Here is a 25,188-nt window from a genome sequence, read left to right as displayed (position 1 = left end):
GATGTGGAGAAGATCCTTTTAGAATGGAGATGAAGAGAAATTTCTTCAGCCAGAGAGTGGTGAATAAGTGGAATTCTTTGCCACAAGCAACTATGGAGGCCATCTATATGTATATTTAAGGTAGAGGTTGATAGACTCTTGATTGGTCAGGGAATGAAGGGCTATTTGAAGAATGCATGAGAATAGGGCTAGGAGGAAAGTTGGATCAGTCACAATGAAACAGTGATGCAGACTCAATAGGCCAAATGGCCTCATTCTGCTCCTATATCTTATAGCCCTATGGTCTTAATTCATTGGCAACAAAGGGAGATAGCAAACACGAGAAAATGCTGGAAATGCATATGCTGGAAAGATGTTGCTAGGTAAGGACATGAGGAACACTATTTCTGGTGTGGCAGTGGGAGGATGGGGTGAGGGCAGAGATGTGTGAAATGGAAGAGATGCAGGCAAGGACAATGTTGATGGTGAAGCCCTTTCCTTTGAATAAGAAGACCATTTCATTAGTTCTGGAATGAAAAGCTTAATCCTGGGAGCAGATACGGTGGAGTCAGAGGAACTGAGAGAACATAGAATAGAATAGTACAGCACGTTACAGGCCCTTCGGCCCACAATGTTGTGCTGACCCTCAAACTCTGCCTCACATATAACCCCCCCCCCCCATATTCCTCCATATACCTGTATAGTAGTCTCTTAAACTTCATTAGTGTGTCTGCCTCCACCACTAACTCAGGCAGTGCATTCCACGCACCAACCACTCTCTGAGTGAAAAACCTTCCTCTAATATCCCCCTTGAACTTCCCTTCCCTTACCTTAAAGCCATGTCCTCTTGTACTGAGCAGTGGTGCCCTGGGGAAGAGGCGCTGGCTGTCCACTCTGTCTATTCCTCTTAATATCTTGTACACATCGATCATGTCTCCTCTCATCCTCCTTCTCTCCAAAGAGTAAACCCCTAGCTCCCTTAATCTCTGATCATAATCCATACTCTCTAAACCAGGCAGCATCCTGGTAAATCTCCTCTGTACCCTTTCCAATGCTTCAAGTGTGGCCTAACTAGAGTTTTATAGAGCTGCATCATTACATCGCGTCTCTTAAACTCTGTCCCTCGACTTATGAAAGCTAACACCCCATAAGCTTTCTTAACTACCCTATCTACCTGTGAGGCAACTTTCAGGGATCTGTGGACATGTACCCCCAGATCCCTCTGCTCCTCCACACTACCAAGTATCCTGCCATTTACTTTGTACTCTGCCTTGGAGGTTGTCCTTCCAAAGTGTACCACCTCACACTTCTCCTGGTTGAACTCCATCTGCCACTGTTCAGCCCACTTCTGCATCCTATCAATGACTCTCTGCAATCTTCAACAATCCTCTACACTATCTACAACACCACCAACCTTTGTTTCATCTGCAAACTTGCCAACCCACCCTTCTACCCCCACATCCAGGTTGTTAATAAAAATCACAAAACGTAGAGGTCCCAGAACAGATCCTTGTGGGACACAGCTAGTCACAACCCTCCAATCTGAATGTTCTACCTCCACCACAACCCTCTGCCTTCTGCAGGCAAGCCAATTCTGAATCCACCTGGCCAAACTTCCCTGGATCCCATGCTTTCTGAATAAGCCTACCATGTGGAACCTTGACAAATGCCTTACTAAAATCCATGTAGATCACATCCACTGCACTACCCTCATCTATATGCCTGGTCAGCTCCTCAAAGAACTCTATCAGGCTTGTTAGGCACAATCTGCCCTTCACAAAGCCATGCTGACTGACCCTGATCAGACCATGATTCGCTAAATGCCCATAGATCCTATCTCTAAGAATCTTTTCCAACAGCTTTCCCACCACAGACGTAAGGCTCATGGTCTATAATTACCTGGACTATCCCTAATACCTTTTTTGAATAAGGGGACAACATCCTCCTCCCTCCAATCCTCCGGTACCATTCCTGTGGACAACGAGGACATAAAGATCCTAGCCAGAGGTTCAGCAATCCCTTCCCTCGCCTTGTGGAGCAGCCTGTGGAATATTCCGTCAGGCCCCGGGGACTTATCCGTCCTAATGTATTTTAACAACTCCAACACCTCCTCTCTCTTAATATCAACATGCGCCAGAACATCAACCTCACTCATATTGTCCTCACCGTCATCAAGTTCCCTCTCATTGGTGAATACCGAAGAAAAGTATTAATTGAGGACCTCACTCACTTCCTCAGCCTCCAGGCACATCTTCCCACTTTTATCTCTAATCGGTCCTACCTTTACTCCTGTCATCCTTTTGTTCTTCACATAATTGAAGAATGCCTTGGGGTTTTCCTTTACCCTACTCGTCAAGGCCTTCTCATGCCCCCTTCTTGCTTTTCTCAGCCCCTTCTTAAGCTCCTTTCTTGCTACCTTATGTTCCTCAATAGACCCATCTGATCCTTGCTTCCTAAACCTCATGTATGCTGCCTTCTTCCACCTGACTAGATTTTCCACTTCACTTGTCACCCATGGTTTCTTCATCCTACCATTCTTTATCTTCTTCACCTGCACAAATTTATCCCTAACATCCTGCAAAAGATCCTTAAACATCGACCACATGGTGAGTAGGCTACGGTCAATTATGGAAAACTCTGAACATCCTCTACATAGCACCATCCAGAGACAGAGAAGCAGTTTCAGCGACAGGTTACTATCGATGCAATGCTCCTCAGACAGGATGAAGAGGTCAATACTCCCCAATGCCATTAGGCTTTACAATTCAACCGCCAGGACTTAAGAACTTTTTAAAAGCTATTATTAATGCTTTTTGAGATAGTGATTTAGATGCATATCATATTTTTTACTGAGTTAAGTATTGTATGTTATTAGTTTTGCTACAACAAGTGTATGGGACATTGGAAAAAAAGTTGAATTTCCCCATGGGGATGAATAAAGTATCTATCTATCTATCTATCAATTCACACCTGCAAGTTCTAGCCTTATAGCCTCATAATTTGCCCTTCCCCAATTAAAAATTTTCCTGTCCTCTCTGATTCTATCCTTTTCCATGATAATGCTAAAGGCCAGGGAGCGGTGATCATTGTCCCCCAGATGCTCACCCACTGACAGATCTGTGACCTGACCCGGTTTGTTACCTAATACTAGATCTAGTATGGCATTCCCCCTAGTCGGCCTGTCAACATACTGTGACAGGAATCCATCCCGGACACACTTAACAAACTCTGTTCTTAACTATCTTCTTTCTCTTCACATACCTAAAAAAGCTTTTGCTATCCTCCTTTATATTCCTGGCTAGCTAATATTGATTGTTTAGTTCCAAGGGTTTAGATGGGGCAGAGTTTGTTAAGTGTGTCCGGGATCGATTCCTGTCACAGTACTTATTAAATTCTTCTGCCATTTCTCTGTTTCCCATAACAATTTCACCCAATTCATTCTTCAAGGGCCCAACATTGTTCTTAACTATCTTCTTTCTCTTCACATACCTAAAAAAGCTTTTGCTATCCTCCTTTATATTCCTGGCTAGCTAATATTGATTGTTTAGTTCCAAGGGTTTCGATGGGGCAATGATGGGTCCTTAAAGAATGAATTGGGTGAAATTGTTATGGGAAACAGAGAAATGGCAGAAGAATTTAATAAATACTTTAGATCTGTCTTCACTAGGGAAAACACAAGCAATCTCCCAGATGTATGGATGGGCCAAGGACATAGGGTAACAGAGGAAATGAAACAGATTGACATTAGGAAGGAAACGGTGATGAGTAGACTGATGGGACTGAAGGCTGACAAATCCCCAGGTCCAGATGGTCTGCATCCTAGGGTACTAAAGGAGGTGGCCCTGGAAATTGCGGATGCATTGGTAATCATTTTCCAATGTTCCTTAGATTCAGGATCAGTTCCTGAGGATTGGAGAATGGCTAATGTTATCCCACTTTTTAAGAAAGGAGGGAGGGAGAAAACAGAGAACTATCGTCCTGTCAGCCTAACATCAGTAGTGGGGAAGATGCTAGAGTCCATTATTGAAGATGAAATTGTGGCATATCTAGATAGCAGTGATAGGATTGGGCCAAGCCAGCATGGATTTACCAAGGGCAAATCATGCTTGACTAATCTATTGGAGTTTTTCGAGGATGTAACCAGGAAGTTAGACAAGGGAGATCCAGTGGATGTAGTGTACCTCGCTTTTCAGAAGGCATTTGATAAGGTCCCACATAGGAGATTGGTGGGTAAAATCAGAGCTCATGGCATTGGGGGGAAGATATTGATATGGATAGAAAACTGGTTGGCAAAGGGTAACGGTGAATGGGTGTTTCTCGGAATGGCAGGTGGTGACTAGTGGGGTGCCACAGGGCTCGGTATTGGGACCACGGCTGTTTATGATTTACATAAACAATTTAGATGAAGGCATTGAGAATAACATCAGCAAGTTTGCTGATGATACTAAGCTGGGTGGCAGTGTGACATGTGATGAGGATGTTAGGAGAATTCAGGGTGACTTGGATAGGCTGAGTGAGTGGGCAGATACTTGGCAGATGACGTTTAATGTGAATAAGTGTGAGGTTATCCACTTTGGGAGTAAGAACAGGAAGGCAGATTATTATCTGAACGGTGTAGTTAGGTAAGGGAGAAATACAAAGGGATCTAGGAGTCCTTGTTCATCAGTCACTGAAGGTGAATGAGCAAGTGCAGCAGGCAGTGAAGAAGGCTAATGGAATGTTGGCCTTTATTACAAAGGGAATTGAGTACAAGAACAAGGAAATCCTTTTGCATTTGTACAGGGCCCTGGTGAGACCGCACCTGGAGTATTGTGTACAGTTTTGGTCTCCAGGGTTAAGGAAGGACATCCTGGCTATAGAGGAAGTGCAGCGTAGATTCACGAGGTTAATTCCTGGGATGTCCGGACTGTCTTACGCAGAGAGGTTAGAGAGACTGGACTTGTACACACTGGAATTAAGGAGATTGAGAGGGGATCTGATTGCAACATATAAGATTATTAAGGGATTGGACAAGATAGAGGCAGCAAATATGTTCCAGATGCTGGGAGAGTCCAGTACCAGAGGGCATGGTTTGAGAATAAGGGGTAGGTCATTTAGGACAGAGTTAAGGAAAAACTTCTTCTCCCAGAGAGTTGTGGGGGTGTGGAATGCACTGCCTCAGAAGGCAGTGGAGGCCAATTCTCTGGATGCTTTCAAGAAGGAGATAGATAGGTATCTTATGGATAGGGGAATCAAGGGATATGGGGACAAGGCAGGAACCAGGTATTGATAGTAGATGATCAGCCATGATCTCAGAATGGCGGTGCAGGCTCGAAGGGCTGAATGGTCTACTTCTGCACCTATTGTGTATTGTCTATAATATTAGGGAAGTTAAAGTCACCCATGATAACAACCTTGTTATTTTTGCACCTTTCCAAAATCTGCCTCCCAATCTGCTCCTCAGTATCTCTGCTGCTACCCGGGGGCCAATAGAATACCCCAGTAGTGTAACTGCTCCCTTCCTGTTCCTGACTTCTACCCATACTGACTCAAAAGAGAATCCTGCTACATTATCCACCCTTTCTGCAGCTGTAATAGTATCCCTGACTAGTAATGCTACTCCTCCTCCCCTTTTTCCCCCCTCTCTATCCCTTTTAAAGCACTGAAATCCAGGAATATTGAGAATCCATTCCTGCCCTGGTGCCAGCCAAGTCTCCATAATGGCCACTACATCATAATTCCATGTATGTATCCAAGCTCTCAGTTCATCACCTTTGTTCCTGATGTTTCTTGCATTGAAGTACACACACTTTAGCCCTTCTACCTTACTACCTTACTACCTTTACACCCTTTATTAGGCTGATGTTCCCCAGGCTACTGTTGGAGGCGAGGGAGGAGACTGCTGAGCCTCTGGCAATGATCTTTGCATCAGCAATGGGGACGGGAGAGGTTCTGGAGAATTGGAGGGTTGCAAATGTTGTTTCTTTATTCAAGAAAGGAGGTAGAGATAGCCCAGGAAATTATAGACCAGCGAGTCTTACTTTAGTGGTTAGTAAGTTGATGGATAAGATCCTGAGAGGCAGGATTTATGAACATTTGGAGAGGTATAATATGATTAGGAATAGTCAGCATGGCTTTGTCAAGGGCAGGTCATGCCTTACGAGCCTGATTGAATTTTCTGAGGATGTGACACATTGATGAAGGAAGAGTAGTAGATGTAGTGTATATGCATTTCAGCAAGACATTTGATGAGATACCCCATGCAAGGCTTATTGAGAAAGTAAAGAGGCATGGGATCCAAGGGGACATTGCTTTGTGGATCCAGAACTGGCTTGCCCACAGAAGGCAAAGAGTGGTTGTAGACGGGTCATATTCTACATGGAGGTCAGTGACCAGTGGTGGCCTCAAGGATCTGTTCTGGGATCCTTACTCTTCATGATTTTTATAAATGACCTGGATGAGGAAGTGGAGAGAAGGGTTAGTAAGTTTGCTGATGACACAAAGGTTGGAGGTGTTGCGGATAGTGTGGAGGGCTGTCAGAGGTTACAGCGGGACATTGATAGGATGCAAAACTGGCCTGAGAAGTGGCAGATGGAGTTCATCCCAGATAAGTGTGAGGTGGTTCATCTTGGTAGATCAAATATGATGTCAGAATATAGTATTTATGGTAAGACTCTTGGCAGTGTGGAGGATCAGAAGGATCTTGGAGTCCGAATCCATAGGACAGTCAAAGCTGCTGCACAGATTGGCTCTGTGGTTAGGAAGGCGTACGGTGTATTGGCCTTCATCAACTGTGGGATTGAATTTAGGAGCCAAGAGGTAATGTTGCAGCGATATATGACCCTGGTCAGACCCCCCCTTGGAGTACTGTGCTCAGTTCTGGTCGCCTCACTACAGGAATGATGTGGAAGCCAATAGAAAAGGTGCAGAGATTTACAAGGATGTTACCTAGATTAGGGAGCATGCCTTATGATAATAGGTTGAGTGAACTCAGCCTTTTCTCCTTGGAGCAACGGAGGATGAGAGGTTACCTGAAAGAGGTATATAAGATGATGAGAGGCATTGATCATGTGGAAAGTCAGAGGCTTTTTCCCAGGGCTGAAATGGTTGCCACAAGAGAACACAGGTTTAAGGTGCTGGGAAGTAGGTACAGGGGAGATATCGGGGTAAGTTTTTTATGCAGTGAATGGTGAGTGCGTGGAATGGGCTGCTGGTAACGGTGGTGGAGGTGGATACAATAGGGTCTTTTAAGAGACTTTTGGATAGGTACATGGAGCTTAGAAACATAGAAGGCTATGAGTAAGCTTAGTAATTTCTAAGGTAGGGACATGTACGGCACAAATTTGTGGGCTGAAGGGCCTGTATTGTGCTGTACGTTTTCTATGTTTCTATGTTACTATGTTTCTATCCTTGTTAAATAGCGGAGTTACATTTGCAATTTTCCAGTCAATCAGTACAATGCTAGAATCTATTGATTCTTGAAAGACCAATGTTAATGTCTCCACAAACTCTCCAGCTACTTCCTTCAGAACCTGAGGGTGCATTTCATCAGGTCCAGGAGATGTCTCCATCATCAATACATTAAGCTGCCTGAGCACCTTCTCAGTCATATCCTTCACTGCACATACTTCACTTCCCTGACACTCTTGAATGTCCAGTATACAGCAGATGTCTTCCAAAATACGCATTCAGTTCCTCTGCCATCTCTGCGTTTCTCATTATAATATTTCCAGTATCATTTTCTATTGGTCTTATAACTCCCTCAACTCGCTTTTATATACTTAAAAAAGCTTTTAGTATCTTCCTTGATATTAGTCACCAGCTTCCTCTCATAATTCATCTTTTCCTTCCGAATGAACTTCTTAGTTTCCTTCTGCAAGCTTTTAAAAGCTCCCCAATCCTCTATCTTCCCACTAGCTCTGACTTCCTTGTATGCCCTCTCTTTTGCTTTTCTTATCTTTTCTTCTTATCTGAGAAAGGATGTGCAGACACTGGAGAAGCTTGAAAGGATGTTTGCAAAAATGATTCCAGCATTGAACAGCTTGTCATATGAAAAGTGCTTGATGGCTCTGGGCCTGTATTCACTGCAACCTAATTGAAACCTATCAGATCATGAAAGGTGTTGATAGAGTGGATGTGGAGAGGATGTTTCCTATGGTGGTGGAGTCTAAGACCAGAGGACACAACCTTAGAATAGACGGACGTCCTTTTAGAATGGAGATGAGGAAGATCTTCTTTAGCCTGAGAGTGGTAAATCTGTGGAATTTTCTTGCCACAGATAGCTGTGGAGGCCAAGTCTTTACGTATATTTAAAGCAGAGATTGATATATTCTTGATTGGTCAAGGCACGAAGGGATTCAGGGAGAAGGAAGGAGACTGGGTCTGAGAGGAAAATGGATCAACCGTGAAAAAATGGTGGAGCAGACTCGATGGACTGAGGAGGAGGCAGGTGTATGGGGTTGAGTGGGATCCGGGATCAGACATGATGGAATAGTGGAGTAGGCTGGAAGGGCTAAATGGCCTAATTCTGCACCTATACCTTTTGGTCTTATGTAGTTTGTGTGTCATATGCCTGCTTCACAACCCTATTTACTAGTGCTGCCACTTTCAGCAAACTATACACCTGCTTCTTTAAACTATAATACTCACCAGACCCTGTCATTCACTATCTGTCCATCCCTAGCTTGATCTCCCAAAATGCAATACCTCATATTTAGTCCATAAGACAATTCCTCCATACCCCGAAGTATGGTAGGGAATCTTGATGGAATTAACCTTGTGAATCTGTACTTCAGACATCTTTGGTTATTAACAGTGAAATTAGCCATAGACAGTGTAATGTGATCCCTGGACTGATATGATCACTCAGGGTGGAATCAACACAGACCTGGTCCTACACTGATAGTCTCCACATATTGTGGAGCAGGCTGAGACCATTCAAAGAAGTGAAATGAGTTTACCATTTACAGTTAGAAAAACTGAGCGTTTAGACGATTTCCCGGCTGCATTTGTAACTTCCAGTTCATAAGTTCCTTCATCCGTAGTTTGTATGTCTTTAAGAAGTAATACTGCATTGGTCCTGGAGAAATTCACACGGTTTTTGAAAGTCTCTGAGATGAATGGGTGTAGGGAGTTGGGTGAAAATGTGAGGATTGAACTTGATATCTCTTCCTGAATGAATCGCCACTCCAAATTAAAGACTTGATCTGGCTTACTGATGTTGTGGCACAGAGGAAACTGTACAGTCTGATTAATTCTTCCATCCATGAACTTCTGTGGATTTGCTAAGGCCATGCTCCAACCTAGAGGAAGTGTTCACACAATATGATACAAACCACAGAACATCAAATTCCATTTTCTATCCCTTTTCCACATTTTCTGTCAATAGCTCTTTGTAAGATGATGGTTTTTCTTGGAGGCAAGTAGGGAGAAGGAGAAATGCTGATGTGGGTGAGAAGATAGAGTGAAGGAGAGAAGGTAGAAAGGAAGTGAAGGTAGAGAATGATAGAAAGTGGCGGTGCAGGCTCGAAGGGCTGAATGGTCTACTACTGCACCTATTGTCTATTGTCTAACGTGGGAGAGAGGTACAAAGAAAAAAGGAAGGAGGGAAGGGGAGGGTGGAAGAGGAAGGAGAGGCATGGGGTGGGGAGGGGGGAATGGGAGGGAAGGAGGATTGAGAGAGTAGTGGACAAAGAGAGTGGCAGGCAACCAGAGATAAAGACCAAGAGAGACAGACAGACACAAGCAGAGACAGGCAGACCCACACAGACAGAGACAGACAAACAGACATGGACAGAAGACAGACCAACAGACACAGACAGGCCAAAAGACATAGGAGCAGAATTAGGCCATTTAGCCTTTTTAGTCTGCTCCACACTTCTATCTTGTTTGATCCGGGATCCCACTCAACCCCATACACCTGGTCATATCATTTGATGCCCCAACCAAACAGGAAATAATCAACTTCCACCTTAAATATACTCACGCATTTGGCCTCCATGCAGTCTGTGTCAGAGCATTCCACAGATTTACTGCTCTCTGTCTTAAAAAAGTTCCTCCTTACCTCTGGTCTAAAGAATCGCCCTCCAATTTTGAGGCTGTGCCCTTCGGTTCTGGATACCACCACCACAGGAAACATTCTCTCCACATCCACCCTATCTGATCCTTTCAACATTCAGTAGGTTTCAATGAGATTCCACCCACATTCTTCTCAATTCTAATGAGTACAGGCCCAGACATGCCAAATTCTTCTAATATGTTAACCACTTAATTCCTGGCATAATCCTCGTAAACCTCCCCTGGACTCTCTCCAATGATAACACATCCTTTCAGAAATATGGGGCCCAAAACTATTGACAATAATCTTAACTGCGGCCTGATTAGTGTCTTATAAAGGCTCTGCATTAACTTCTTGCTTTTATATTCTATTCCCCTTGAAATAAATGCCAACGTTGCAGTTATCTTCTTTACCACAGCCTCATCCCTAACCTTCTGGTAGTCTGGTAATCTAAGTTAACCTAGTTGTGGATAAATTAACCTTCTGGTAGTCTGGTAGTCTAAATTAACTCTCTGGGAGTCTTGCACAAGGACTTCTAAGTCCCTCTGCACTTCTGTTGTTTGAACCTTCTCCTCATTTTGATAATAATCCACACTATTATTCCTTTTACCAAAATACATTCCCCAACACATTTTCCATCCGCCCATTCTTCCACTTTGTCAAAGTCCTGCTGCAATCGCATTGTTTCCTCAGCACTACCTATGCCTCCACCTTTCTTCATATCTTCTGCAAACTTTGTCACAGGGCCTTCAGTTCCACTATCTAAATCACTGACAATGTGAAAAGTAGTGGTCCAATACTGACGACTGAGGAACAGCACTAGTCACCAGCAGCCAAGCAGAAAAGGTCCCTTTTATTCCCATTTGCTATGGCTTGCCTATCAGCCATTCCATTATTCATGCCAGTATCTTTCCTGTAACGCCATAGGATTTTATCTTGTTAAATAGCCTCATGTATGCCACTTTATCAAATGTCTTCTGAAAATCCAAGTAAATGACATCCATGGCCTCTCCTTTGTCCACCCTGTTTCTTACTTCCTCGAAGAACTGTAACAGATCTGTCAGGCAAGATTTCCCTTTACTGACTTTGACTTATTTTATTATTGTGTCCAAGTACCTCAAAACCTAATCCTTAATAATAGACACCAACATGTTCGCAACCACTGAGGTTAGACTAACTAGCATAAAATATCCTTCTTTTTGCCTTCCTCCCTTCTTAAAGTGTGGAGCGACATTTGCAATCTTCCAGTCCTCTGGGACCATACCAGAATCAAGTGATTTTTGAAAAATCATGAACAATGCATCTGTTATCTCTCAGCAAATTCTCTCGGGACTCTGGGATGTAATCAACCTGGCCCAGATGTCTTATCCACCTTAAAACCTTTGAGTTTGCCTAGCACTTTTTTGCTTTGTAATAGCAATAGCACTCACTCCTGCTCCCTGATACTCACGTACCTCTGGAACTCTGCCAACATTTTCCACAGTGAAGACAGATGCAAAGTACCCATGAAGTTCATCTACCATTTCTTCGTCCCCCATTACTACCTCACCAGCATCATTTTCCAGTGGTTCAATATCAACACTCACCCCTCTTACTCTTTATATAACTGAAAAAAACTTTTGATATCCTGCTTTATATTATTAGCTACTCTGCATTCATATTTCATGTTTTCTCTTCTTTCAGAGGCAGATAGAGAGACAAAGAGATAGAGACAGAGAGACCCAGAGACAGAGAGAACAAATATATTGAGAATGGGGTCAGTCAGTGAATGGCGTAAGAGGGTCAAGAGACTGAATTGCCTTTCAAATTATTCTGCAGGATTGACTTGGGACCCATTGTAAGTTTTGTAATAACAGGCTGTACCTTCCCACTTTGTTTCCTCTCAGCCTATGAAACAGTGACAACATGAAGCTACAAAATGAGTATCATTCTGAATGTACCTGATGTGGTATATCTATTAGGGAGGCTGGGGTGAGGGATTTTATGCACCACCTGCCATCTGCTACTGACTTAAAGTTATTCATTTCCTTCCAATTTCATGGATGATTCACCTGCAATATAACCACAGCTCAAGAGCTGCCATCCACACACAGGTTCGGTTGTATTATGAGGTTGGTCATAATGACCTACATAGGTCCTTGGTTTCTCACCAAGCATGCCATATATCCACAATCTGCAATCTCCTGCCACAATTTATCCTTCAATTACTCTAAATCAAATTAAGGCTTCCTAATTTTACTGGGGCCTTAGGTTTATCCTTGCACATTCTTCCACCATAAAAGGAGTATTTAAACTCTTTCCCTTTCTATTTATTCTCCTTTTAAACTACGCAGGCCTCCTGTTGAAGGTGAGATGATGTTGTTCCTCAAGCTTGATTTGAGATTTTAATAACAGTGTAGATCATGGAACATTCCAGCACAGGAAATGGCCCTTCAGCTCATAATGTCTGTTCCAGGTATGATACTATTTACCTGCATCCCATAATTCCCTGTCAGGTCATGTGTGTATCTGAATGCCTCTTAAACATTATTATCATATTGGCCTCCACCACTTCCCCAGGCAGTACATTCCGGGTACCTATCAATCTCTGCATTTCAAATAAAGCACCTGTCTCATACATCCACTTTGAAAATCCCCCTCTCACCTTACAGCTATACTGTCTAGTGTTTGGTGTTCCCACTCTGACAAAAAGACTGATGATTGACCCTTTCAAATTTTATACGCTTCTGTCAGATTATGCCCCAGCTCCGAAGCTTCAGAGAAAATAAACCAAGTTTGTACTGAGGCATGGTATGGCAGCTGCTCTGCACGTGACCACAGGAGATTGCAGAGTTGTGGTTACAGCTCAGCACATCACAGGAACCAACCTCCCCTCTATGGCTACACTTCTCACTGCCTTAGTAAAGCAGCCAACATAATCAAAGGCCACAAACACCCCAGACGTTTTCTCTTCTCCCCTCTCCTATCAGGCAGAATATACAAAAGCTTGAAAGCACAAAGCACAGTGCTCAAGGACAGCTTCTACCCCACTGTTATCAGACTCTGGAATGGAACTCTTGACCTCACTATCTTACTTGTTAAGATCTCGTACTTGGATTACCTGCACTACACATTTTCAGTTGCTTTTATACTTTTTTCTGCATTGTTATAGATAGATCATATCATGTACTCTGTAATGATGTGATCTATCTGAACAGTATGCAAATCAAGCTTTTCACTGTATCTTGGAACATGTGACAATAATAAACCAAAACCAATATCCTCTATTCCAGCCAACATCTGCTTGCCTCCAAAACCTCCATGGCCTTCCTATAATGGAGCAACCAGAACTGTATGCAGTCCAAGTGAGGCTTAATCAAGGAAGGTTATATTTTCCTGACTTTTATACTCATAACCCCAACCATTGAAAGCAAATATGCTGTTATGTAATATTATGCACAATAACTACTTGTGTTTCCACTTCCAGGATGCAATGGATCCAGTCCAAGGTCCCTCTGTACTCCAGTGATCCTGCAAGTCCTGCCATCTATCATACACCTGTGGGTCCTGCTCTCTACTGTACACCAATGATCCCCTAGGACCTGCTATCTACCATACACCAATGGTCCTGTGGGTCCTGCCATCTAGTGTACACTGATGCTCCTATGACTCTGACCATCTAACATACACCAAAGGTCCTGTGACTGCTGCCATCTAGTACACACCTGTGGTCATGTGGGTCCTGCCATCTAGTGTACACCAATGATCCCCTAGATCCTGCTATCTACCATACACCAATGGTCATGTGGGTCCTACCATCTATTGTACACCAATGACCCTGTGACTCCTGCAATCTACTATATCCCAATGGTTAGAAACATAGAAAACCTACAGCACAATACAGGCCCTTCAGCTCACAAAGCTGTGTCAAACATGTCCTTACCTTAAAACTACATAGCCCTCTATTTTTCTAAGCTCCATGTATGCATCCAGGAGTCTCTTAAAAGACCCCATCGTTTCTGCCTCCACCACCGCATTGGCAGTCCATTCCATGCACTCACCACTCTCTGCATAAAAAACTTACCCCTGACATCTCCTCTGTACCTGCTTCCATGCACCTTAGAACTATGCCCTCTGGTGCTAGCCATTTCAGCCCTGGGAAAAAGCGTCTGACTATCCACATGATCAATGTCTCTCATTATCTCATACACCTCTATCAGGTCACCTCTCATCAGTTCACTCAACCCATTCTCATAAGGCATTTTCCCCAATCCAGGCAACATCCTCGTCAGCAACACACACAAAATGCTGGTGGAAGGCAGCAGGCTGGGCAACATCTATAGGAAGAAGTTTTTAAAAAGGCTCTAAAATAATCTGGGAAATTATAGGCTGGTAAATTTGATTTATTAGGGAGAGTCAACATGGCGTTGTGCATGGTAGGTCATGTTTAATCTATTAGAGTTTTTCTAGGAGGTTACCAGGAAAGTGGATGAACAGAAGGCAGTGGATGTTGTCTACATGGACTTCAGTAAGGCCTTTGACAAGGTCCCACATGGGAGGTTAGTTAGGAAGATTCAGTTGCTAGGTATACATGGTGAGGTAGTAAATTGGATTAAACATTGGCTGAATGGGAGAAGCTGGAGAGTGATAGTGGAGGATTGCTTCTCTGAGTGGAGGCCTGTGACTAGTGATGTACCACAGGGATCAGTGTTGGGTCCCTTGTTATTTGTCATCTATATCAATGATCTGGATGATAATGTGGTCAATTGGATCAGCAAATTTGCTGATGATACAAAGATTGGAGGTGTAGTGGACAGTGAGGAAGGTTTTCAAAGCTTGCAGAGGGATTTTGACCAGCTGGAAAAATGGGCTGAAAAATGGCAGATGGAGTTTAATGCAATTAAACTGAGTTTAAAGGTATGAGGTATTGCACTTTGGAAGGACAAACCAAGGTAGAACATACAAGGCAGGGCACTGAGGAGTGCAGTAGAACAGAGGGATCTGGGAAAACAGATACAAAATTCCCTAAAAGTGGCGTCACAGGTAGATAGGGTTGTAAAGAGAGCTTTTGCTACATTGGCCTTTATAAATCAAAGTATTGAGTATAAGAGTTGGAATGTTATGGTAAGGTTGTATAAGACATTGGTGAGGCCAAATTTGGAGTATTGTGTGCAGTTTTGGTCACCAAATTACAGGAAGGATATTAATAAGGTTGAAAGAGTGCAGAGAAGGTTTACAAGGATGTTGCTGGGACTTGAGAAACTGAGATACAGAGAAAGGTTGAATAGGTTAGGACTTTATTCCCTGGGGTGTAGAAGACTGAGGGGAGATTTGATAGAGGTGTACAAAATTATGATGGATATAGATAGAGTGAATGTAAGCAGGCTTTTTCCACTGAGGCTAGGGGAGAAAAAAACCAGAGGACATGAGTTAAGGGTGAAGGAGGAAAAGTTTAAAGGGAACATTAGGCAAGGGGCTTCTTCACACAGAGAGTGGTGGGAGTGTGGAATGAGCTGCCAGATGAAGTGGTAAATGTGGGTCACTTTTAACATTTAAGAAAAACTTGGACAGGTACATGGATGAGAGGGTATGGAGGGATATGGGCCAGGTGCAGGTCAGCGGGACTAGGCAGAAAAATGGTTCGGCACAGCCAAGAAGGGCCAAAAGGCCTGTTTCTGTGCTGTATTATGCTATAGTTCTATGTACAGTCGACATTTCGGGCTGAGACCCTTCATCAGGACTAACTGAGAGAAGAGATAGTAAGAAATTTGAAAGTAGGAGGTGGAGGGGAAGACCCGAAATGATAGGAGAAGACAGGAGGGGGAGGGATGAAGCTAAGAGTTGGAAAGTTGATTGGCAAAAGGGATACGCAGCTAGAGAGGGAGAGGATCATGGGATGGGAAGCCTCAGGAGAAAGAAAGGGGTAAGGTAGCACCAGAGGAATCTGGAGAACAGGCAATGTGTGATTGTGAGAGGGACAGAGTGAGAAAAGAGAAAAAAGGGGGTAAGATAAGGGATGGGGTAAGATGAGGAGGAGGGGCATTAACAGAAGTTAGAGAAATCAATGTTCATGCCATGAGGTTGGAGGCTACCTAGACAGAATATAAGATGTTCCTCCAACCTGAGTGTGGCTTCATCTTGACAGTAGAGGAGGCCATGGATAGACATATCAGAATGGGAATGGGATATGGAATTAAAATGTGTGGCCACTGGAAGATCCTGCTTTCTGTAGTGGACAGAGCATAGGTGTTCAGCGAAACGGTCTCCCAGTCTGCATCGGGTCGCACCAATATATAGAAGGCCACAGCAGGAGCACCGGACGCAGTATATCACACCAGCCGACTCACAGGTGAAGTGTCGCCTCACCTAGAAGGACTGTCTGGGGCCCTGAATGGTGGTGAGAGAGGAAGTGTAAGAGCAGGTGTAGCACTTGTTCCGCTTACAAGGATAAGTGCCAGGAGGGAGATCAGTGGGAGGGGATGAGGGGGACAAATGGACAAGGGAGTCGTGTAGGGAGCGATCCCTGCAGAAAGCAGAAAGGGGGGGAGGGAAAGATGTGGTGGGATCCCGTTGGAGGTGGCGGAAGTTACGGAGAATTATATGTTGGACCCAGAGGATGGTGGGGTGGTAGGTGAGAACAAGAGGAAACCTATCCCTAGTGGGGTGGTGGGAGGATGGGGTGAGAGCAGATGTGCATGAAATGGGAGAGATGCTTTTGAGGGCAGAGTTGATGGTGGAGGAAGGGAAGCCCCTTTGTTTAAAAAAGGAAGACATCTCCTTAGTCCTGGAATGAAAAGCCTCATCCTGAGAGCAGATGCAGCGGAGACGGAGGAATTGCGAGACGGGGGTGGCATTTTTGCAAGAGACAGGGTGGGAAAAGGAATAGTCCAGGTAGCTGTGAGACTCCGTAGGCTTATAGTAGATATCAGTAGATAAGCCGTCTCCAGAGATAGAGACAGAAAGATCAAGAAAGGGGAGGGAGGTGTCAGAAATGGACCAGGTAAATTTGAGGGCAGAGTGAAAGTTGGAGGCAAAGTTAATAAAATCAACGAGCTCAGCATGCGTTCAGGAAGCAGCACCAATGCAGTCGTCAATGTAGCAAAGGAAAAGTGGGGGACAGATACACGTACAGGCTTGGAACATGCCTGTACTTTATGAATCTTAATCTGAATATAGGGTTAGTAATGAAAATAAACAAAGGGGGGAAAAAAAACAGAACGGGCCCAAGTCACAGTCAAAATGTCGTTGGAGCTCACTCAGTCGTCATTCTTCCACCATCGATGCCACCCTTCAGACCGTCAGCTCCCACCTCAGGCCAATGACAAACAGGCTTTAGGTGTTCTGAGCAATGGGATCAACATGTACAAAACAGCACACACTTACGTCTTTAGCATCATTTTGGGGGATTTTTAACCAGGCCGCCAAAATAGGGTTAGGGTTAGGACCAGGATCCTATATAGCTGCAACATTGCCTCTCAGCTCTGTGGGTCCTGCCATCTAGAGTACACCAATGGCCCGTGGGTCCTTCCATCTACTGTACAACAATGCTAAAGAGTACAGAGAAGATTTACTAGAATGTTACCTGGGATTCAGCACCTAAGTTACAGAGAAAGGTTGAACAAGTTAAGTCTTTATTCTTTGGAGTGTAGAAGGTTAAGGGGGGACTTGATTGAGGTATTTAAAATTATGAGGGGGATAGATAGAGTTGACGTGGATAGGCTTTTTCCATTGAGAGTAAGGGAGATTCAAACAAGGGGATATGAGTTGAGAGAGGGCAATGCTTCTGTGACTCCTGCTATCTACTATACACCAATGGTCCTGTGGGTCCTGCCTACGGTGCATCGATGTTCCAGTGAGGTCCTGCATCTACTGTACACCAATGTTCCTGTGGGTCCTGCCAGCTTATCTGCCCCAATCCTCTTGTGGGTCCTGCTAAGTACTGTACATTTTCCTTTTATTTACCTCCCATGTCAAAAGGAAGTTTATATAACACTTTTATTTATCAGACTTAACAGCATAAATCAGTGAGTTGTTTGTTGTGTCTCCCCTCTTGCTGTGAAATGGGACATTTCTTTTTCCCTTGTTAGGGAGAGAGGGAGTGGTATGTCGAATTACTGGGTGAACGAGTAGTCTTTGGGGTACTGGAAGTCTATGTCTTTATTGATGCTTTGCTGCACGCTCGAGTGCTCGGTGGCAGGTGCCAATGCTTTTATGCTGGTGGTGTGGGGGGGTGGTGGTCATTGACTTGTTGCTGCTTGTATGTGGGAGGGGGAGCGGGGGGGCGCTTTGGGGATTCTAACATTTAAATGTCATTCTTTGGGGCACTCTTCTGTTTTCATGGATGTTTGCAAAGAAAAACAATTTCTGAATGTACAAAGTATATTGTATACATTTCTTTGTCATTAAGTGTACCTATTGAAACCTATTGAAACAAACAATAGAGGTCACAGCTCTAATCCTTGAAGAACACCACAGGTCTCTGACATTCAATCAGAATAATGCTCCACCATCACTATCTTCTGTCATTTAGAGCTAAGTCAATTGACATTCTAATCTACCGAGTCTTCATCTTCACTTCTTTTTTGGATTCCAGACCTAACCAGTTCCCCTCTACCCACTCTCCTCCATCTAGCGGAGGTGGGACCACACTTGTGTTCAATTCTGGTCACCTCATTATAGGAAGGATGTGGAAGCTATGGAGAGGGTGCAGAGGAGACTTACCAGGATGTTGCCTGGTTTGAAAAACAAGTCATATGAAGCAAGGTTAGCAGAGCTGGGACTTTTCTCTTTGGAGCGTAGAAAAATGAGAGGGGACTTGATAGAGGTCTACAAGATTATGAGAGGCATAATCAGTACCTGTTTCCCAGGACACCAATAGCAAACACCAGAGGGCATATGTACAAAATTAAGGGAGGGAGGTTTAGAGGAAACATCATATAACCATATAACAATTACAGCACAGAAGCAGTCCATCTCGGCCCTTCCAGTCCGCGCTAACACTTACTCTCACTTAGTCCCACTGACTCGCACTCAGCCCATAACCCTCCATTCCTTTCCTGTCCATATACCTATCCAATTTTACTTTAAATAACAATACTGAACCTGCCTCTACCACTTCTACTGGAATCTTTCCTATAATTCAGTGACCAGAACTGTACACAATACTCCAAATTCGGCCTTACCAATGCCTTGTACAATTTTAACATTACATCCCAACTCCTATACTTAATGCTCTGATTTATAAAGGCTAGCATACCAAAAGCTTTCTTCACCACCCTATCCACATGAGATTCCACCTTCAGGGAACTATGCACCATCATTCCTAGATCACTCTGTTCTGCTGCATTCTTCAATGCCCTACCATTTACCATGTATGTCCTATTTTGATTAGTCCTACCAAAATAGGACCCTAACCCTAACCCTAATGTACTCTTTCTATTTTGTTGACATCTTTCTATAATTCAGTGACCAAAACTGTACACAATACTCCAAATTTGGCCTCACCAATGCCTTGTAAAATTTTAACATTACATCCCAACTCCAAAGGTGATAGCTGATATCGGATACATGACAACTCTGGCAGAGTTTGCAAGACATTAATTCCTAAAAAGCAAACCCCAATAGCATGAATGACATCAAATCTTCACTACCTTTCAGTCCCTTGCTTTCAGCTCCCTTTTTTTTCTGGTAGTAGGCATTATTACCCTCTGTTACTAAGTGTATTCACAGTCTGGGAGTTTGACTGTCCGGACTTATACTCTTTATATTGTGTGGTGGTGGTCTGGAGTTGTTGTTGTTTTTTTCTTGTGTTGTGGGGCTTGGGGAGGACACTAAGCTCACTTGTCTTTAATTTAGGTGCTTTTTTGTTAAATTCTCTTCCTTTGTAGCATATTGTTATTGTATGCTTAATCTTGCACTGTATTAATGCTCCCCATTGGGATTTGGGGTTTTTAATTTTATAAAATGTTTTGAAAAACTAATAAAAAAAATTAAAAAAAAATAAAATCTTCTGTACCAGATGAACTCAATGCCTTCTATGCCTGCTTTGAAAGGGAGAATATAGCTACAGCTGTGAAGATCTCTGCTCACCCGGTGACCCTGTGATCTGTCTCGAAGGCTGATATGAGGCTGTCTTGAGGAAAGATGAACCCTCACAAGGCAGCAGGCTCCAGTAGAGTACCTGGTAAGGCACTGAAAACTTGTGCCAACCAGCTGGTGGGAGTATTCAAACTCTCACTGCTACAGTCAGAAGTTCCCACCTGCTTCAAAAAGGCAAAAGTTATATCAGTCCTAAGAAGAGTAATGTGAGCTGCTTTAATGACTATCACCCAGTAGCACTCACATCTACAGTGATGAAATACTTCGGGAGGTTGGTCATGACTAGAATGAACTCCTGCCTCAGCAAGGACCTGGACCCACTCAAATTTGCCATTGCATGAAAGGTCTACAGCAGATGCAATCTCAATGGCTCTTCATATGACATTAGTTCACCTGGATAATCATTAGTTAATTAACTAGATAATTAATTAGTTCAGTGTTTAACACCATAATTCCCACAATCCTGATTAGTATGTTACAGAACCTGGGCCTCTATACTTCCTTCTGCAATTGGATCCTCGACTTCCTAACCGGAAGAGCACAATATGTGTGGATTGGTGATAATATCTCCTCCTCACTGACTATCATCACTGGTGCACCTCAGGGGTGTGTGCTTAGCCCACTGCTCTACTCTCTCTGTACCCATGACTCTGTGGCTAGGCTTAGCTCAATAGCCCTCTATAAATTTGCCAATGATACAGCCATTGTTGGTAGAATCTCAGAAGGAGAAGGATGGATGAAAGAAAAATAGAGGGTTATGGGGTAGTGTGGGTTTAGTACTTTTTTTTAAGGATTATATGGGTCGGCACAACATGGAGGGCTGAAGGGCCTGTACTGTGCAGTAATGTTCTATGGTTCTATGGAGATGAGCAGAACAAGATAAACCAGTTAGTGGAGTGGTGTCACAGCAACAACCTTGCACTAAATGTCAGTAAGATGAAAGAGCTAATTGTGGACTCTAGGATGGATAAGATGAGTGAACAGAAACCAATCCTCAGAGAGGGATCAGAAGTGAAGAGAGTGAGCAACTTCAAGTTCCTAGGTGTCAATATCTCTGAGCATCTCATCTGGTTCCAACAAATGGATGCACCTATACAGAAGGCAACACCGTGGCTATATAACCTCTGTAGTATCCTGACATCTTCAGGGAGTGGTACCTCAGGAAGGTGGCATCTATTATTAAGGACCCCATCACCCAGCCCATGCCCTCTTCTCATTGTTACTGTCAGGAAGGAGGTACAGAAGCCTGAGGACATACACTCAGAATCGGATTCAGAATCAGAATCAGGTTTATTATCACCGGCATGTGCCATGAAATTTCTTAACTTAGCAGCAGCAGTTCAATGCAATACATAATATAGAAGAAGAAGAAAAAACAAATAAATAAGTATATCAATTACAGTATGCATATATTGAATAGATTAAAATCATGCAAAAACACAAAAAATATATATATATTAGAAAAGAGGTAGTATTCATAGGATCAATGTCCATTTAGGAATCAGATGGCAGAGGGGAAGAAGCTGTTCCTGAATCACTGAGTGTGCGCCTTCAGGCTTCTGTACATCCTACTTGATCATAATAGTAAGAAATGAGCATGCCCTAGCTGCTGGGGGTTCTTAACTGTGTGCAGTTTTGGGCTCCTTATGTTTGAAAGGATATACTGACATAGAAAAGGGTTCAGAGAAGATTCACAAGAATGATTCCAGGAATGAAAGGGTTACTGCATGAGGAATGTTTGGCAGCTCTTGGGCTGTATTCCCTGGAGTTCAGGAGAATGAGGGGGATCTCACAGAAACATTCCAAATGTTAAAAGGCCTGAACAGATTAGATATGGCAAAGTTATTTCCCATGGTAGGGAAGCCTAGGACAAAAGGGCACGACTTCAGGATTGAAGGACATCTATTTAGAACAGAGGTATGGAGAAATTATTTTAGTCAGAGAGTGGTAAATCTGTGGAATTTGTTGCCACAAAAGGCTATGGAGGCCAAGTCACTGAGTGTATTAAGCAGAGATAGATAGGTTCTTCATTAGCCAGGGCATCAGAGGGTATGGGGTGAAGGCAGGGAGTGGGGATGACTGGAAGAATTGGATCAGACCATGACTGAAAGGTAGAGAAAACTCAATGGGCCAAATGGCCCACTTCTGCTCCTATATCTTAAGGTCTTAATAAGATGCCTGTAGGAGACACCATTCATTGAAGATGTCCTGAGTACATTGTAAGCTAGAACCCAAGATGGTGTGAACTAAATTTATGACCCTCTGCAGCTTCTTTTGGTCCTGTGCAGTAGCACCCACCCCCCATACCAGACAGTGATGCAACCTGACGGAATGCTCTCCACAGTATATCTACAGAAGTTTTTGAGTGCATTTGTTGATAAACCAAATCTCTTCAAACTTCTAATAAAGTACAGACACTTTCTTGCCTTCTTTGTAGCTGCATCAAGATGTTGACACCAGGTTAGGTCCTATCATGACACATGCCGGTGATAATAAACCTGATTCTGCTCCTTGGGGTCTTCCACTGCTTATATTTTGATGCAATAAGCAACTTCCAATCTATGCTCACACATTTCCTCTAATATAATTTATCGTTATCTTGTACATCTATCGTTTGATGTGGGTAGGGTAGTGGATGTTGGCTACAATAACTTTAATTAAACTTTTGACATGGTAGACAGTCCAGAAGATTAAGGCAGAAAAGATCAATGAACTATAGAACGATAGAACACTACAGCCCTTCAGCCCTCCATGTTGTGCTGACCCATATAATTCTTTAAAAAATGTACTAAGCCCACACTACCCCATAACCCTCCATTTTTCTTTCATCCATGTGCCTGTCTAAGAAGCTCTTAAATACCCCTAATGTCTTAGCCTCCACCACCATCCCTGGAAAGTCATTCCAGGCACTCACAACCCTCTGCGTAAAAAACTTACCCCTGAAATATTTATAGATTTATAGATAATTGGGCAGTTTTCCAGGGAAGGTGGGACCTGATCCGGCGGGAACTGGAGGGGGATTTAAACTAGATACGAGGGGGGAGGGGAACCAGAGTGTAGGAACAGATGTATGGGAGAAGGAAGAAAAAGAAGACAGTAAAGTTAGATATAAACAGAGAGGAATAAGTGGAGAATTTCTTAAATGCATTTATTTTCATGCTAGGAGCATTGTAAAAAAGGTGGATGAGCTCAGAGCATGGATCGATATCTGGAAATATGATGTTGTAGCAATTAGTGAAACATGGTTGCAGGAGGGGTGTGATTGGCAACTAAATATTCCTGGATTTCGTTGCTTCAGGTGTGATAGAATCGGAGGGACAAGAGGGGATGTGTTGTGTTGCTTGTCAGAGAAAATATTACAGCGGTGCTCTGGCAGGACAGATTAGAGGGCTCGTCTAGGGAGACTATTTGGGTGGAATTGAGGAATGGGAAAGGTGTAGTAACACTTATAGGGGTGTATTATAGACCACCTAATGGGGAAGGAGAATTGGAGGAGCAAATTTGCAAGGAGATAGCAGATATTTGTAGTAAGCACAGGGTTGTGATTGTGGGACATTTTAATTCTCCACACATAGACTGGGAAGCCCATACTGTAAAAGGGATGGATGGTTTGGAGTTTGTAAAATGTGTACAGCATAGTTTTCTGCAGCAATACATAAAGGTACCAACTAGAGAAGGGGCAGTGTTGGATCTCCTGTTAGAGAATGAAATAGTTCAGGTGACGGAGATATGTGTTGGGGAGCACTTTGGGTCCAGTGATCAAAATGCCATTAGTTTCAAGAAAGAAATTAGAAAAGTTAAAAGAAGATACGAGGTTGCTTTGGCAACTAAGGTGAAAATAAATCCAAAGGGTATCTACAGTTATATTAATAGCAAAAAGATAGTGAGGGATTAAACTGGTCTCTTAGAGAATCAGAGTGGACTGCTATGTGTGCAGCCAAAAGAGATGGGGGAGATTTTGAACAATTTCTTTTCATCGGCATTCACTAAGGAGAAGGATATTGAATTGTGTAAGGTAAGGGAAACAAGTAGGGTAGTTATGGAAACTATGATGATTAAAGAAGAGGAGCTTTTAAAGACTATAAAAGTGGATAAGTCTCTGGGTCCTGACAGGATTTCCCTAGGACCTTGAGGGAAGTTAGTGTAGAAATAGCAGGGGCTCTGACAGAAATATTTCTAATGTCATTAGAAACAGGGATGGTGCTGGAGGATTTGTGTATTGCTCATGTAATCCATTGTTTGAAAAGGGTTCTAAGAGTAAACCTAGCAATTATAGGCCTGTAAGTTTGACATCAGTGGTGGGTAAATTAATGGAAAGTATTCTTAGAGATGGTATATATAATTATCTGGATAGACAGGGTCTGATTAGGAGCAGTCAACATGGATTTGTGCGTGGAAGGTCATGTTTGACAAATCTTATTGAATTTTTTGAAAAGGTTACTAGGAAAGTTGACGAGGGTAAAGAAGTGGATGTTGTCTATATGGACTTCAGTAAGGCCTTTGACAAAGTTCCACATGGAAGGTTAGTTAGGAAGGTTCAATCATTAGGTATTAATATTGAAGTAGGAAAATGGATTCAACAGTGGCTGAATGGGAGATGCCAGAGAGTAATGGTGGATAACTGTTTGTCAGGTTGGAGGCCGGTGACTAGTGGTGTGCCTCAGGGATCTGCACTGGGTCCAATGTTGTTTGTCATATACACTAATGATCTGGATGATGGGGTGGTAAATAGGATTAGTAAGTATGCAGATGATACTAAGGTAGGTGGTATTGTGGATAATAAAGTAGGTTTTCAAAGCTTGCAGAGAGATTCAGGCCAATTTAAAGAGTGGGCTGAAAGATGGCAGATGGAGTTTAATGCTGATAAGTGTGAGGTGGTGTTACCAGAGTCCTGGTAACATTCTGATCAACGGCCAGAAAGGCCACCATCTGCTATTTTTCATGGTCTTACACATCAAAGTGGGATCCATATAACCATATAACAATTACAGCACAGATACAGGCCATCTTGGCCCTTCTAGTCCATGCCAATGCTTACACTCACCTAGTCCCAGTGGCCCTCACTCAGCCCATAACCCTCCATTCCTTTCATGTCC

At 43.2% G+C, this 25,188-nt stretch overlaps 1 protein-coding gene across 1 annotated transcript in view; it reads right to left on the bottom strand.

The window, feature by feature from the left end:
- The window catches only part of LOC140738117 (hepatic and glial cell adhesion molecule-like), a 72,420-nt gene that overhangs the window by 26,944 nt on the left and 20,288 nt on the right, over positions 1 to 25,188 (bottom strand). The window contains exon 2 of the mRNA XM_073065247.1: positions 8,919 to 9,260. Within this exon, the coding sequence (XP_072921348.1) occupies positions 8,919 to 9,260 (342 nt within the window). The remainder of the gene's footprint in view (positions 1 to 8,918; positions 9,261 to 25,188) is intronic.

Source organism: Hemitrygon akajei, chromosome 2 (assembly GCF_048418815.1).
Source record: "Hemitrygon akajei chromosome 2, sHemAka1.3, whole genome shotgun sequence".
NCBI classification, from domain to species: domain Eukaryota; kingdom Metazoa; phylum Chordata; class Chondrichthyes; order Myliobatiformes; family Dasyatidae; genus Hemitrygon; species Hemitrygon akajei.
The sequence above is the reverse complement of the archived record's forward strand: the minus strand, read 5'-3'. Positions and strand labels throughout refer to the sequence as shown.